Source organism: Myxocyprinus asiaticus, chromosome 39 (genome assembly GCF_019703515.2).
Source record: "Myxocyprinus asiaticus isolate MX2 ecotype Aquarium Trade chromosome 39, UBuf_Myxa_2, whole genome shotgun sequence".
Taxonomy (NCBI): domain Eukaryota; kingdom Metazoa; phylum Chordata; class Actinopteri; order Cypriniformes; family Catostomidae; genus Myxocyprinus; species Myxocyprinus asiaticus.
This window is the reverse complement of record NC_059382.1, coordinates 21,502,312-21,518,477: the sequence shown is the minus strand read 5'-3', so window position 1 is coordinate 21,518,477 and position 16,166 is coordinate 21,502,312. Positions and strand designations below refer to the sequence as shown.

The window sequence follows — 16,166 nt, the reverse complement described above, 5'->3', positions numbered from 1 at the left end:
ACAAATGACAATAAAATGCAAAGTAATCTCTTCAGTAATCCAAATACTTTTTGAATGTAACTGTATTCTAATTACCAATGATTTAAATTGTAGCTGTAGTGGAATACAGTTACTTATATTTTGTATTTTAAATACGTAATCCCATTACATGTATTCCGTTACTCCCCAACCCTGCTAGTACTTGACTGGCTGTTTGAGTGCGACTCTCTCTCTCTCTCAGTCTCTGACGTGTTTCCTCCTATATCGCTCTCCCCATTGCTCACTGCAATCAGAAACAGGTGTTAGACATATAGCGCTCAGGTGTGTACCCTTACTGCTTTCTCTCTCTCTCTGGATGAACACTCCACCACGCCCCCACCTCCACATATGTGTATGTATTATGTATGCATGTATGTATACATATATATACAGTGTATATATGTATACTGTTTATAAGTACATATATACTATATATACAGTATATACACAACAGTTAGTTCCAGTCCATCTCTCTCTCTCTCCCTCTCTCTCTCTCTCACACACACACACACACACACACACACACATCCATCCTTGTTTCTCCAATAACTTGTTAGAAACAGCCCAAGCCCTGAAACTAGTTCTAAAGTGAGTTTTTGAGAGGCTTGGACGCATCATTTGGTTTGAACCAACAATGGCAGATTCTGATCCGTCACTTAAGAAAGTAGTTCCATGCACAAATGTGTTATTTTGTGACCGTACTCAGTTTTTCCTCATTTCTTTTTATTTACTTGTTCATTGAACTGTTATATATAAGCAATATCACACTCACAATCATGCTATATGGCTCTAAATCAGCACTGCTATGATTACCTACAACACTCGGCCATAGAAATCACAGTAGTGCTGATGTAGGGCCATTTCGCACTCTTGCTTGTGTGATATTGCTTAAATATATATGTGTATATACAGTATAAATGTGTGTGTGTGTGTGTGTGTGTGTGTGTCTATATATACATATATATATATATATATATATATATATATATATATATATATATATATATATATATATATATATAAATGTTATAATGGTATATTTTTATATAAATGTGTATATAAATATATGTGTGTGTGTATATATATATATATATATATATATATATATATATATGTATATGTATATGTATATATATAACCTCCTAACACAAGCGTGACTGCTGTGTGCATTTTCCATTACCCTTTTTGATCTGTAACAAGTAGCACCCAAGAAACATGCAAAAAAAAAAAAAAAAAATTCTAGAGCAAAGTTTTCTAGTGTTCATATGGGGACAGCGGGACTAAGTTGTGAAATTTTAATAATACCAAGCTATAGAAAGTCAGATTTTTTTTTTTTATCAAATTTTTTCCAGGAGTGTTAGTTATTCATGTTTTTGAGACGTTTGAGACTTGCTCCCTGTTTAGTGAATGACTAACCTCTAGTGTGCTGTCCGTTGGCACTGGTCTCAGAACAGTTCGAAATGCACCTTATTTTCATCCTTAGTCTATATAAAGTCTCTGAAAGCAACATTGTTTTCTCAATGTTAAAATGCACAGTAAATATAGGATTTCTTATGAAAAACTAACACTATTGTCCACTATAGTGTTCATTGTGTTTAACAGCCTACCGTTTTTCGATAAATCACTGAAATTTTAAAAATGGCATATCGGATGAAACGAAATAATCTTTTGACACAAACAGATTTCAATGTAAAAACTTAATTAGGTTTCTTACCAGATGTAGTTTTGTTGGCGTTTCTCTCATATACATATTTCGCTGTGATCTGTGCCATATTGTTTTGTCACATGACACGGTGTGTCAAAGGTTTAACCCTTTACTGACAGTCCAGAGTGTTCTGAATTGAGATCAGTCGGTTTAAATGAAATAAAATGATGCATATTGTATAGCGAAGACAAAACACAATGTCCACGCAGAAGGGCGTGGGGTCACACAAGTATACTAGTAGTTGGGTTAATTACCACTCATCCTTGTTTTCATATAAAAACCAAAAATGCCTCTTAGACTCGTGCTGCTGTGATGTTGCCGAAGCCATGTGAGGTTTGTTTGGCTGGGAGTCGCTGGTTTGGAATGATGAGACATGAAGCAGGGAGTTGGATCATATGATTGCAGGAAGCACAGGTGTTGAGATTCAAAGAACAGGGTTAAGGCATCATATACGTATAAGTGTTAAACACTATAAGTGTTTGTGTGATTCAACACCTTCATGCTGGGGTGTATACTGTGTTTGTGTTTATGTGTATGAGGATTGAATAGACTGCCTTTTGCAAGGCTTCATGATAACAGGAATGGGCTGTGTTCACACTTGACTTCTTTCACAATAACTGTGGATGCTTCTATTAATAGAGGCGTCTATCTGTTTAAACTCGGCTCATTCTCACTTCACGGAAATAGCAGTGCACTTCTGCTGGCACTGGTGTTGCCAGTTCCACTAAAATCTACACATCCTCATTTTGATTTCACACAACTGGTTTTACATCACAGTGCTGCTTCAAACAAAGACATGATTCATGCTCATTATCATTGAAGCTCAACAGGTATGAAATATCAATGAATGAAATGCGTGGAGAGGAGACATGATGCCATGCGAGGTTCGGACGTGTGAACGGCGAGCTCTGCGCACTTTGCTAGTTTTAGCACTATTAATGTCATAATAGTGTATCAGTCTCTGGATAACAAGCTCTGCGAGCTGAAAGTGTGGATCTCTTTCCAACGAGAGACGAGGGACTGCTGCATTATCTGCCTTACAGAAACTTGGATGTCTGCGGAGATTCCAGACTCAGCCATTGAACCCGCGGGGTTCTCCGTGCACCGAGCGGACAGAGCAAAAGACCTCTCAGGTAAAAGCAGAGGTGGTGGTGTATGTTTTTTGATCAACAAATCCTGTTGTGATCAGAGGAACGTACATTCTATCAAGTCTTTCTGCTCTCCTGATCTGGAATTTCTCATGCTTCTGTGTCGACCATTCTGGCTACCGAGGGAATTCACAGCGGTCACTATCACTGCTGTGTACATCCCGCCACAAGCCGACACATACCGGGCACTCAGGGAACTGTATGGGAGTATAAGTGAGCAGGAAACCGCGCACCCTGAGGCCGCGTTCATTGTGACCGGGGACTTTAATAAAGCCAGTTTCAAATCAGTCGCACCAAAATACCACCAGCACATTAGTTTCAAAACACGAGGGGACCGGGTTTTGGACCATTGCTACTCTCCCTTCCGGGATGGCTACAAATCCCTCCCCCGCCCACCATTTGGCAAATCGGACCACTCTTCCATTCGGCTTCTGCCTGCTTACAGGCAGAAACTGAAACAGGAAGCACCCACCCTCAGAACGATCCAGTGCTGGTCGGACCAATCAGACTCTATGCTACAAGACTGTTTTGATCACACGGACTGGGAGATATTCCGGTCTGCCTCTGATGACGACATCGAGGTTTACGCTAATAGCGTAATGTGTTTCATCAGAAAGTGCGTAGAGGACGTCATTCCGACCAGAACAACACGGATCTATCCGAACCAGAAGCCATGGATCAATAGTGATGTTCGCGCAGCACTTAATGTGCGGACCTCCGCTTTTAATTCCGGGAACGTGGAGGAGCATAAACAAGCCAGTTATGCATCAGAACAGCAAAACGCCAGTACAGGAACAAGATTGAAGGACAGTTTAACACCACCAACTCTAGAAGCATGTGGCAGGGAATTAACATCATCTCGGACTTTAAAGGGAATAAAAACTCCGCCATGAACACCGCTGCCTCTCTCCTGGATGAGCTAAATACTTTTTATGCTCGTTTTGAGGGAAATAACACCACCCTCGTGGAGAGCGCTCTCGCGGCCAAAGCTACAGAGGTTAGTTCACTCTCCGTCTCTGTAGCGGATGTAACCCGATCCTTCCGACGGGTGAATATCCGCAAAGCCGCGGGTCCAGACGGCATTCCGGGCCTCGTCATCAGAGCGTGCACGAACCAGCTGGCTGGTGTTTTTACAGACATTTTCAACCTTTCCCTCTCTTTGTCTGTAGTCCCCACATGCTTTAAAACATCCACCATTGTGCCTGTTCCAAAGCAATCAAAAATAACTTGCTTAAATGACTGGCATCCTGTTGATCTGACCCCCATCATCAGCAAATGCTTTGAGAGACTAATCAGAGATTACGTCTGCTCTGTGCTGCCTCTCTCTCGACCCGTTGCAGTTTGCTTACCGCAACAACCGCTCCACTGATGATGCCATTGCATCTACACTACAAACTGCTCTCTCCCACCTGGAAAAAAAGAACACTTATGTGAGAATGCTGTTTGTAGACTACAGCTCAGCATTCAACACCATAGTGCCCTCCAAGCTAGATGAGAAAGTCCGGGCTCTGGGCTTAAACAGCTCACTGTGCAGCTGGATCCTGGACTTCCTGTCAAGCAGACACCAGGAGGTTAGAATAGGCAGCAACATCTCCTCATCACTGACCCTCAACACTGGAGCCCCACAGGGCTGTGTTCTCAGCCCACTCTTTTATTCCCTGTACACACATGACTGTGTGGCAACACATAGCTCCAATGCCATCATTAAGTTTGCTGATGACACGATGGTGGTAGGTCTGATCACTGACAATGATGAAACAGCCTGCAGAGAGGAGGTGCCCACTCTGACACACTGGTGTCAGGAGCACAACCTCTCCCTCAGCGTCAGTAAGACAAAGGAGCTTGTGGTGGACTTCAGAAGAAAAGACAGAGAACACAGTCCCATCACCATCAATGGAGCACCAGTGGAGAGAGTCAGCAGCTTCAAGTTCCTGGGTGTCCACATCACTGAGGAACTCACATGGTCCATCCACACTGAAGTCGTTATGAAGAAGGCTCATCAGCGCCTCTTCTTCCTGAGACGGCTGAGGAAGTTTGGAATGAACCGCCACATCCTCACACGCTTCTACACCTGCACTGTAGAGAGCATCCTGACTGGCTGCATCTCCGCCTGGTACGGCAATAGCACAGCCCACAACCGCAAAGCACTGCAAAGGGTGGTGCAAACTGCCAGACACATCATCGGAGGTGAGCTTCCCTCCCTCCAGGAAATATATACAAGGCAGTGTGTGAAAAAGCTCGGAGGATCATCAGAGACTCCAGCCACCCGAGCCATGGGCTGTTCTCACTGCTACCATCAGGCAGGCGATATCGCAGCATCAGGACCCACACCAGCCTACTCCATGATAGCTTCTTCCCCCAAACAATCAGACTTTTGAACTCTTGATCTCCCACGATCAAAATACATCAGCACTGCACTTTATTACTCTTACTCTTATATCTCACATCATCATAAATTATATTATTATTATATATATTCTCTCTTAACAACTTACTATCAACCGACAGCCTGAATGTCAATACAGTACAATACAGCCTACTGTACATTCTATATATACTACTATATATACTTTTTTATTTTTTTATTTTTATTGAATAATGTGTATCTATATTGTGCGTATTGTATACTGTACAGTGTATGTTATTATTTGTATATTGTTGTGTGTAATTATGTGTATATTAGACTTTAAATTGTGTTGTGTTAATTTGATGTTATTGTAAATTAGTATATGTCTCATCACTGTCACGACTGCTATGTTGATCGGAACTGCACCCAAGAATTTCACACACCATTGCACTTGTGTATATGGCTGTGTGACAATAAATGTGATTTGATTTTTTGATTTTATTTGATAAACTGGTGAGATTCTATACACTCTGTTCCATAACTGTTCTAGGAGGACAATATGTCAAAGAATTCAAAATCCTTGGGCTCTGGAGACATTAAAAGACACTTACATGCTCAAGCTGATGCCCACGAGCAGCAGGCCCCAAGCCCGGTAGTCGATTTGGTCGGAGAAATAAGGGAAATTCAGTGAGAAATGTTGAACATGTCGGCAATGCTGAAGAAGGTCATTGCTGACTTGGAGGATCTTGCTGTAATACGTCGATCGATCACTGCCATGGAGACGAAATTCACTAAGGTGGTTACAAGAGTGGGGGATGTCGAGAAACGGATCGATTATCTGGAGTCATCGGAGAGGGAATTATCTGCTAATTTGCTAGCGACAAAGGTGGATTTGGAGCATGTCTGGGAGAAGTTGGAAGACATGGAGAACCGTAGCCGGCAGAATAACGTCCATATTGTTGGAATTCCTGAGGCCGAAGAGTGTCAGGATATGGTGAAATTCCTGGACGGGCTCTTTCCGAGTCTGCTCGACATAACAGGCCATAAGCTGGAAATCGAGTGAGCTCACAGGGTTCTGGCTCAGCAATCCGCTGAGGGAGACAGGCCTTGATCAATTCTGGCCAAATTTCTGAGATCATGCGATAAAGATCTCGTGTTACACGAGGTGAGGAGTAAAGGAAGGCTTTTTTGGAAGAACCACAGCATTTTCTTGTTCCCAGACTTTGCGAATTCGACGAGAAAACTTGATATATTCAAGGAATGCAAGAAACTCTTACATCAACGGAAGGTCACTTTTGCACTGATGTTCCCGGCCAAATTGAGCATTGATGCTAAAGATGGCCGTAAAACATTCACATGTCCACAACAAGCGATGTCCTTCATCAAGTCAATGGACTGAGTACGTTATTTTGTGGTACTCACATTGCAGCCGAGTGGACCAACTCACTGAACATCCACTTGACTGTCCGAGACTGAGTGCCTTTTTTGTTTCTTTTTGTGCTGGTTCCACCTAGCGGCTGGAGTTTGTTTTGTGGAGTATTTCTTGCAAGTCACTGGAGTGATTAGGTCATTCATGTAGCACTGAACATTTGTTTGAAGAAAGGAGGATGATTTTCCAGGGGTGGTGGCGGGAGGTGTGGCACATAAGCTTTTGCTTTACACAGATGATATTTTATTATTCATCTCCATCCCTACTAGATCTATGCCTTGCCTCCACAGAATTATTCATTCCTTTTCTCTTTTTCTTTTCTTTTTTTCTTTTTGGATTTTTTCCCCTTTTTCTCCCAATTTGGAATGCCCAATTCCCAATGTGCTTTTAAGTCCTCGTGGTCGCGTAGTGATTCACCTCAATCCGGGCGGCAGAGGATGAATCCCAGTTGCCTCCGCATCTGAGACCATCAACCCACGCATCTTATCACTTGGCTTGTTGAGCGCATTGCCACGGATGACATAGCGCGTGTGGAGGCTTCACGCCATCCACCGCGGTATCCGCGCTTAACTCTCCACGCGCACCACCGAGAATGAACCACATTATGGCGACCACGAGGAGGTTACCCCATGTGACTCTACCCTCCCTAGCAACCGGGCCAATTTGGTTGCTTAGGAGACCTGGCTGGAGTCACTCAGAACACCCTGGGATTCGAACTAGCGAATTCCAGGGGTGGTAGCCAGCGTCTTTTACCACTGAGCTACCCAGGCCCCTATTAATTCCTTTTCAAAGTTCTAGGGATACAGAGTTAATTGGTTTAATCCGAAGCTTTGGCTCTAACAACATACTGCCCGGTAACGGCTTTTCAGCCGGGCGTCTTCCAGTGGCCCAAACAGGGCATTAAGAATTTGGGTATTTTATTCCCAGCAAATTTGTGATTTAGTTAGAGTTAATTTTGACCTTTTAATAAAAAGGTTTTTGAGCTATGTGGGCAGGTGGGCTTCATTACATTTATCTATGATTGGGAAGGTTAATGTTATTAAAATGAATTGTATTCCAAAATTCAACTACCTGCTACAATCTCTCCCTATAGAGTTCCCCCTCTCTTATTTCAAGCAATTTGATAGCATAACGAAGTCCTTCATTTGGAATGGTAAATGTCCCAGATTACATTTCAGTAAGCTGCATAGGCCGATTGACAAAGGTGGGCTAGGCCTACCATTCGGTCTCAGACATTTGGCTCATTGGGTGCTTCCATCTGAGAGCCCCTCCCTGGTTTCGTATTGAACAGGAAGTTCACCACTGCAAAGACTTTCTATCAAACGAATCGTAGAAGTTAAGTTACACCCCGTTATCTCGCATTTGCACTCGGTATGGACAAGGGTGTTTAATTCGGACATTTATTTAAATGTTGCCTCGAGCATTTAGCTGAACACAAAATTATGTATTAATAAGTCCCCTTTCTGCTGATCAGAGTGGATTGTGAGGGAGGTTAATACTCTCGGTGACCTATATGAGAGTGGAGTGTTGAGATCCTTTGAAAATTTGGTTCAACATTTTGGGATTCCCTGATCTCAGTTCTTTAGGTATTTACAGCTGTGCCACCTGCTCTGTACTATTTTTGGGAGTAGCATACACCCCCCTAAAGCGGCAGATACTCTGGGAGTGGTGATTACTGCTTTTGGAAAAGGTCATGAGGCATCAGTGTATTACTCCCTGCTAATTCAGAATCTGGGGGATGAAGCTTTAACTTCTATCAAGAAATCATGGGAGAAAGATTTAAATTTAGTATTGGAGGAGGGAGTGTGGGCTAGGATTCTAAAAAACATCAAGTCTGCATCTAGAGATGCAAGGGTGCGCCTTATGCAATTCAAGATTTTACATAAATTCTGTTGGACCCCCTCTAGATTGTATAGGCTTTGTCTTAAAGACATGCCCACCCCCTGGTGATGCCAATCAGGTGATGGAGTTTTTTGGTGGTGTGTTAAGATCCAAGAATTTTGGTTGAAGGTTCAGAGTTTTATGTGTGACGTATTGGGCACTCAAATGTAATTTTGACCCAGACTCTGTATTTTAGGTGATGGTGCAGTAATCAATATAGGGAATATACGCATAAAAAATTGGGTCATGATCGCCAGACAATTTGTTTTAAGGGGATGCAAGTCGACTGGAGTGGTGCTTGGAGACGGGGAGGGTGGCGGCTTTCGAAGAAGGGTCATGTAGAAGACTGGGGAATTTGGACTCGTTTGTGGGGAAATGGGGCAAATATTTGGCGTTCTTGGAGGGCTCTTGGGGAGGGGCAGTGGAGAGAGAAGTATAGTTATTAATGTGTGTGATTATTATTTATATTATTATTTTTATTTTTTTGTGTGTATATACTCATATATGACCACAGGAATGATTGTTGAGGGTCAGGGTGGGATTGGGTGGGGGAGGGGTAATAGTGGGGTTTAAATGTTGATTCTGTGTATATATGTTTTGCTTGTCTTTGTTTAATGTATGAATCAATAAAAAAATTGTAATCGCAATGAATGAAACACACTGTTAATGAAAAGGCCAGCAGTGGACTGCTGCAGGTTAAATACATTTGATTTGTTATTCAGGACATGAGTATATTTAAAGGCAAATTTCAGCAAATTATACATTTGAGATCAGTTACGTTAATGCCAAAAGCATTCTTTTTTGTTTTAGTCAACTGACAAGTAAAAGTAAAGACAAGCCCTAAAAAGTAAAAAAATCTCCCTTCCCGAATACATCTCTACATGTAGGTGGGCTGAACAGTGTTACCGGAAATGCCTAGGCTGCACTATAGAATGTAGAAAAAGTTGTACATGTAGTCCAAAACTAAATTACAACAGTTTTTGGTGCAGAATGGAAATTCATTGAATTGAGTAGAACTGCAATGAACTGAACAGAATCAAATTACATAGACCTGAACTAAATAAATCTGAACAGAATAAAACTGAATTGAACTGAACTGAATCAAACCCAGTAAAATAAAATGGAAATTAACTGAATTAAACTGAATCTAATGGAATACAACTGAACTGATGGAATGGAAATTACATTCATTTAACTGAACCAGACCCAATCAAATGTAATGGAAATGAATTAAATTGAACTGAACAGAATCAATGAACTGCACAGAATTAAACTGAGTAGAATTGAATCGAATTGAATGGAAATGAACTAAACTGAAATGAACATAATTAAATGAATATAACAGAATTGAACAATCAAACTGAATTTAATGGAAATGAAATGAATACAATGACCAAACCCATTAAAGGGAATGGAAATTAATTCAATTAATTTGAATCAAATCGAATAAAAATAATTAAATTAAACAGAATTAAATTGAATTAAATTTAACTGAGTTGAATGAAAATAATCGGAATTAAATTAAAACAAACTCAATCAAATGGAATAGAAATTAACTGAATTTAACTTAAAGGAATCAAATGAAATAGAATTGAACTCAAAAGAATCAAAAGGAACAGAATTGAATTGAACTGAACTGAAATGACTCCCATTTTAGTACCCACATGCTCCTCCTGTCTGACCAAACCACCTCTGCCTCATGAGAGTGATCCAATTCCACGTAACCCTGTCCACTGGTGATTCTTGTTGTTATTGTCTGTTGTTATTAGTATTCAGTAATCTGTGTGAACATGCTCTTCCCCTAAAGGGCACCGCATGAGGACAGAGCCTTAGTCCAGACAGAGAGACATAGATCAGACTGATAAATAAGTACAGCAGTGCTAAGCCCTCTTTATGTGCCAAAGTGCCAGAGACCGATGAGTCACTAAACCACTGTCTCTCTCTTTCTTTCCCCTTTTTCTTTCTACTCTATTAATCTCCTGTTTTTAGTCTATAGTCTCTCTCACGCTCCCTCTGCCCTCTGATTTCCTTGCTCTTCATCACTGTAACTCTTTTTTTATTCTGCCCTGCCTTTCTCTATCTGCCCCACATTTTCAGTCCTTGTCTAATCTTTTTTTTTCTATAGTCCTCCATTTCTTTCTCAAGCCCCCCTGCCGCCCACGCTCTCTCCCTCTGTATTGCTGTTCATTACTGTCTATTACTGTGACTCACAGCTTGACTGCACAGTCACAGGTAGGTCCCCCTCAGTGCCCTGTTTAGACAGCAGCGATCACACCCAGCCGCCGGCACCCCACCCCACATCAGTACTGATTACAACCATCAATCAACGAATATTGTCAGTGCATGTGTCAGCGTGTTCACATGTGTGTGTTAGGTGTTTGATTTCAAAAGCTGACTTCGAAAACATCACGAGCCCCCTCTGATTTTTGAGCCCTCCAGATTTTGAATGCATCTTCCTAATAAAATGTATAGAAAGTTGCATTATTATTGTATGTTTTAAAGAAAAAAGTGTTTGTTTAAAACACTGTGGCAGAAACCACAGATTCAAATGTCTAAATTTGGTCAGTCAAATCAAATCAAACCTTCCCATGGCAATTTTCTATAAACTGAAAATATGATATAATTTACTTTTGTCACTCAAAATTTGTTTGACTTTTTTGAAAATAGGCAGTTAATTATGCTACAGGCTTAAATAGATCTTCTAAAAAGCTCTATGGCGACAGTGATATGGAAGGAACAAGCACAACGAGACTGTCCCTCTTCCGTCTAATGACTTAACCGAGTCTTACAATCTTCCATGATTGGAAGAACATGAGAGACTTTCAGTCAGTAATGCCCCATTATTACTTGCAAAGAAGTAAAATGGCAGCACATGATTAATGGGTGATAATAAATCTAATCTGTAGCTCAGTAAATCCCAACATGGTGCGTCAGATGCACTTTTCAATAATTAACTCACACTCTTTGAGTAACAACTTTCAAGTTGTTACAGTTAAATCAGATGGATCCTTTTAGTGCCTCTGGAAAGGGGTAATGGTCTCCTGTGAGCATAATTTTAAAGCTTTCTTTAGGTAAATTCACAAACTGAATATACACTATATGGCCAAAATGATGTGGACATGCTAGCTAAGGAGATTACTTGCCTGAATGCTTGATTTTATTAATCTGATAGTAATTAGTGTACTGAAATAGCCAAACTTGCTAATTAAAATGTGGTGTCTTCATACTTATATAACATTTAGTGTACTTTTGGCCATGTAGTGAATATATATCAGCTGTCCAACTTTCGCAGCATTTACTCATCCTAATTTATGCATTCAAACATGTGTCAGTATTTTTATTTGAAAGTGTGAGTGTGTGCAGCTATGTGATTGCTGTAAGCGTGAGGCCAGCATATCGTGTGGGTGTATGGGTGCATGCAGGAGGCTGTGGAAACTAGCAGGCACTGTGAGATTATGTAAACACATCTACAAGTGTCTTCAGCTCATCTCCCAACTGCACAGCGCCTTGTCCGCCTGTTTGTTGCTCTGTGGATGGTGGCTCAGGGGAACAAAGGAAGTGCTGTATATTATAGTGGCGCTCAGGGCTTTAGAGATCAAATCAGAGTTGCTTTTTTTGAGAGGACAGCTAACATGCTGGGTTCTCAAGGGGAACCAGTCGGCACTTAGTGATTCATCTCATAAGGGGGGTGTGGCCTACACAATGTACACTCTGAAAAAGGAGGTGTGGATTGCTTTCTTTGAAAGGTGCAGTGGCCCCATTGGCCCAGTCCATAATTCTGCCTTGGTTGCATGCATTTTTCCTTCATCAATTCAGTGCACTTTTTCAGCTTTCTGGAAGTGTCAAACAGGCTCTTAAGAGGAAAAATTTGATGCAGAGAGCATCTAAGCTGCAGCCCACGGTGGCACAAGCCAAGCAATAAAAGTGCTATTACCGCCATAAACATCTGATTGCTTTCTCAAATGCAGTCGATTATGTAGCAGCGATGGGACCTCAATTCCACGGAGATATTGATAGCATCAATCACGCAGCGAGTTGAAAGGTAGACTTTACTCAGCGGTTGCGGCAGATGCAAATCTCACAACTGGCCTTTCATTTCAGCCATGTAAAAAAATTATCTTGATTTCATTTGCTGAGCAAGTCCTCTGATGCTTTCTGATTTATGTCATTCTCTGCACACAAGCAGTTGGTTACTTGTCAGGAGAGATGGATGAATATATTAGTTATGAAATGAACATCCGCTACATCCGGGTGGGGGGGGGGGGGATCTCTCCTACTGAAATATTTAACTGTGCTCTAGGAACCAGCAGTAAATCTTGTTGTGAATTGCAATTGTGGTCCTGTCATGGGTGTTTAGTTCACAGAAGCAGAATGAGTATAAAGCAGAACACAATTACTTCCGCAATAAGATATTCCCCTGTGAGTTCATCAATAGCGAAACCCCCTGGGATTGCTTGGGAACAAATTGGGTTTGACATATTGTGTGTGAGCAAATTACTGTGATTAAGAAATTCTTGAAGCAAGTGGAAGTAATAAGATACAAACTGATAAAAGGTGCGCTCAGTAATTTTTCTGTTTATGTTGGCTGAGACCTAGTGGCATAGATTAGCACTCATTCAAACGTTTTACTCTTATAGAAATTAAAAGTAATTTTGAAATTTTATTTGTATAAAATCATAACCATTCATATGAGACTCCAGTCACATGAGTAACCTTATAAAAGCTGTTTTATTCTACATGGACAGGGTCCCCTTATGGGGGCTGCCATGTTAGGATCACATGACCAGCTGAATACTACTCATGGATTAAATTAATCATGGCTGACTGTGAATAGTGAATTTCTACAATGGCGTCTGTAACTGAAAACTATTGCATTTGACTGATGCTGAATCCACGCCCCTTGGTGTCAGTGTACATCCAGGTGACATACATAAAAAATTACTGAGTGCACCTTTATGTATATTCAGTGTTTTATTTGATCTCTTTTTCCTTCTCCTTACCACGTCTTTCATCTGTGTTTGTTCATACCTGCAGGCTCAATTGAGGCATGTTTAAGCCATCTGCTGAAGCGAAGAGCAGCAGGATTCCTCCGCAGCGATAAAATCGCCGCCCTTTTCACTAAGATCGGCAAGGTGAACACAACGGCGGGCGAGGTGTGCCGCAAAGTGCAGGAACAGTTGCAGCAGCAAGCCGACATCACCAGGTCTGACTTCTTATTTTTACTGTAACCTTCCCTTCTTACAGGTGAAGTGTGCACCATTGATGGCACAAAATGGAATTGCAAAAATAATGGTTATTTCCAAACTGGTTTCCAAAACACTTTACACCCGGTCTTCTGTTGTTCAAACAAATTAGTCAAAACAGCTCATTACAGGTAGTCCTGCCCCAAACTCATGTCATTGGTTGAAATGTTAGGGGCCGGTCAGACAGAACAAGACCCTGAACAATGTATTTTAACTTCGAAAAATTATGCACTTCACCTCTAACAGGTCTTATTCTGCTTATTACTACACACTATAAGTAGAGGAAAACAAAAAGCAAAGAAAGGCATAAACTGAACACGATCATATTAGCAGTATAAATAAAGCTTTTTGACTGATGAGGGGTTCAGACAATGGTGAAAGCAGGAAGCTGATCATATCTGGTGTGCAAGAGAGATGATTTGCTGATTTGTCAGACTTTAAACAGCTGGCTGGCTCTGCAGAGCTCTAAATGAGCGATGGTTTGGGCGGATACTCCAGGGCTTCAGTTAGCTTCTTATTTTCCCATTTACTCTCCATTAGCAGAGCCACATGGCCAATGTGCCACTCAAGAGTAGACCGCTTTTCCTTAATAGCCAACATCTCTATTGTGATCAGACATTAGTTGAGGCCACTCTACGTACAGTAGCTACTCACACACACACAAACACACACACACATACACACCCATGTGCTCTTACAGCCCTAATGTGGAGTGCTGCAAGTCACATGTTCTGTGGTGCTCCCTGCCTGTCCATTTTAACCACCCCTCCCCCAACATCGCACACTTGGTTACTCACGTTGCCACAGCAACACCATAGTGTCACCATCGCTAGAGCAACGAGATGCTGGTTGGTTACTGAATACCTCTACTGCAGTGATTCAGGGCTTAAACTGATTTGAGAATCAAAGATATTACAAACAATATAATGGGTCTAATAAAGGAACTACATATGATTCTACCGCATGCAGAACCTTAATGCCAGCTATTATGTTTAAAGTTTATTGCCACAACTTTGGGCTGGATTTAATATTTTCATTCAAAGACAGTGTTAGGGAGCTGTGGCTTAGTGGTTATCGCACATGAATCAGACACCGGCTACGGTGTACAGTCAGTGTTTGGGATTGACAACCATATTTACTTACGGGTGTGAATCTTGAAATGTCATATATATACAAAATAATTCTTATATAACTTGAACTAAAAAATGTTGGAACCCTGTACCGCCTTCCTGATGGAAGCATTTCAAATTCAGTATGCACTGGATGTGTAGAATCAGATGTAATATTCTTTCCTCTTCTGAGCACTGCATCCTGATACAGGCTGTTTAATTTTTAAAAACACTCTCCACATGACTTTTATATACCATTTCCAAGATTGATTGGTCAACATTAAATCCCTTTAATCTTTGCATGAGGTACAATCTTTGGCTTGCTTTCTTGTGTCAGTGTATGTACCCAAATATTTAAAACTCTTAACAATCTCTACGACCTGTCCACTAAGTACTGTTCTTCTCGTAAATTGCTGTTCATACAATTTAACATTAAAAATCAGTTCCTTAGTTTTCTTTACATTTATATGCAACGCACTTGACTGACACCATTCCTCAAGAGTCTTAACATTCTTGAAATAGGTTTTCTCACTCAACGGTTGATCCTTCATACAAGCTTCCAACAATACCATATCATCAGCATACTTGATTAATCGAGCTCTATGATTCAAAGTCTGTAACTCATTGGTATATATTGAAAACAAAATAGGACACTATACACAACCTTGAGGAGCCCCTGTATTTAAGAACAGTTCATTCGAGAACATACAATTCATAAAAACTCTTTGTGGCCGATCTGAAAGAAAATCTTTGATCCAATGTATCAAATTAAAATTTTCGTTCAAATTACACAAACGTGATAAAATTGTATGCACCTGCATAGTATTAAAAGCTGAGCTAAAATAATTAAAAAAGCCTGTACATAAGAATTTGAATCTTAGCTATAAAATCTCTTATTGTAAGTGTGGCATCTTCTGTCCCCTTTGTGTTCTGTATGCAAATTGTAAGGGATATAGAACTTCGCAAACTGATGACATCAAATGCTTACTCTTCCAGTAATCTAGCCCCTGATATTTTGGGAATAGGTGTTACCGTGGATACCTTCCATGTATGTGGTACAGTTTGAACATTAAGCAGTAATTGAAATAGCTGGGTGAAAGGTCCTTTAAGCTCATAACTACAGAGCTTTAACACCTTACCCCTTAGCCCATCAGGGCCTGGTTTTTTATTAATTTAACTATGGGCCAAGCACTTAGCTACCTCATTTTCTGACAATTGAACTGCAGGGCATGTAGGTATTTCCAAGAGAATTTTTCAGTTTTCCTTTTAGCATCTATGGAATCAAA

At 40.9% G+C, this 16,166-nt stretch overlaps 1 protein-coding gene across 3 annotated transcripts in view; it reads left to right on the top strand.

Moving 5' to 3' along the window:
- The window catches only part of sgsm2 (small G protein signaling modulator 2), a 97,317-nt gene that overhangs the window by 38,107 nt on the left and 43,044 nt on the right, over positions 1–16,166 (top strand). For all 3 annotated transcript variants that reach the window (XM_051678840.1, XM_051678839.1, XM_051678838.1), the window contains exon 3: positions 13,563–13,731. In XM_051678840.1, the coding sequence (XP_051534800.1) occupies positions 13,563–13,731 (169 nt within the window). The remainder of the gene's footprint in view (positions 1–13,562; positions 13,732–16,166) is intronic.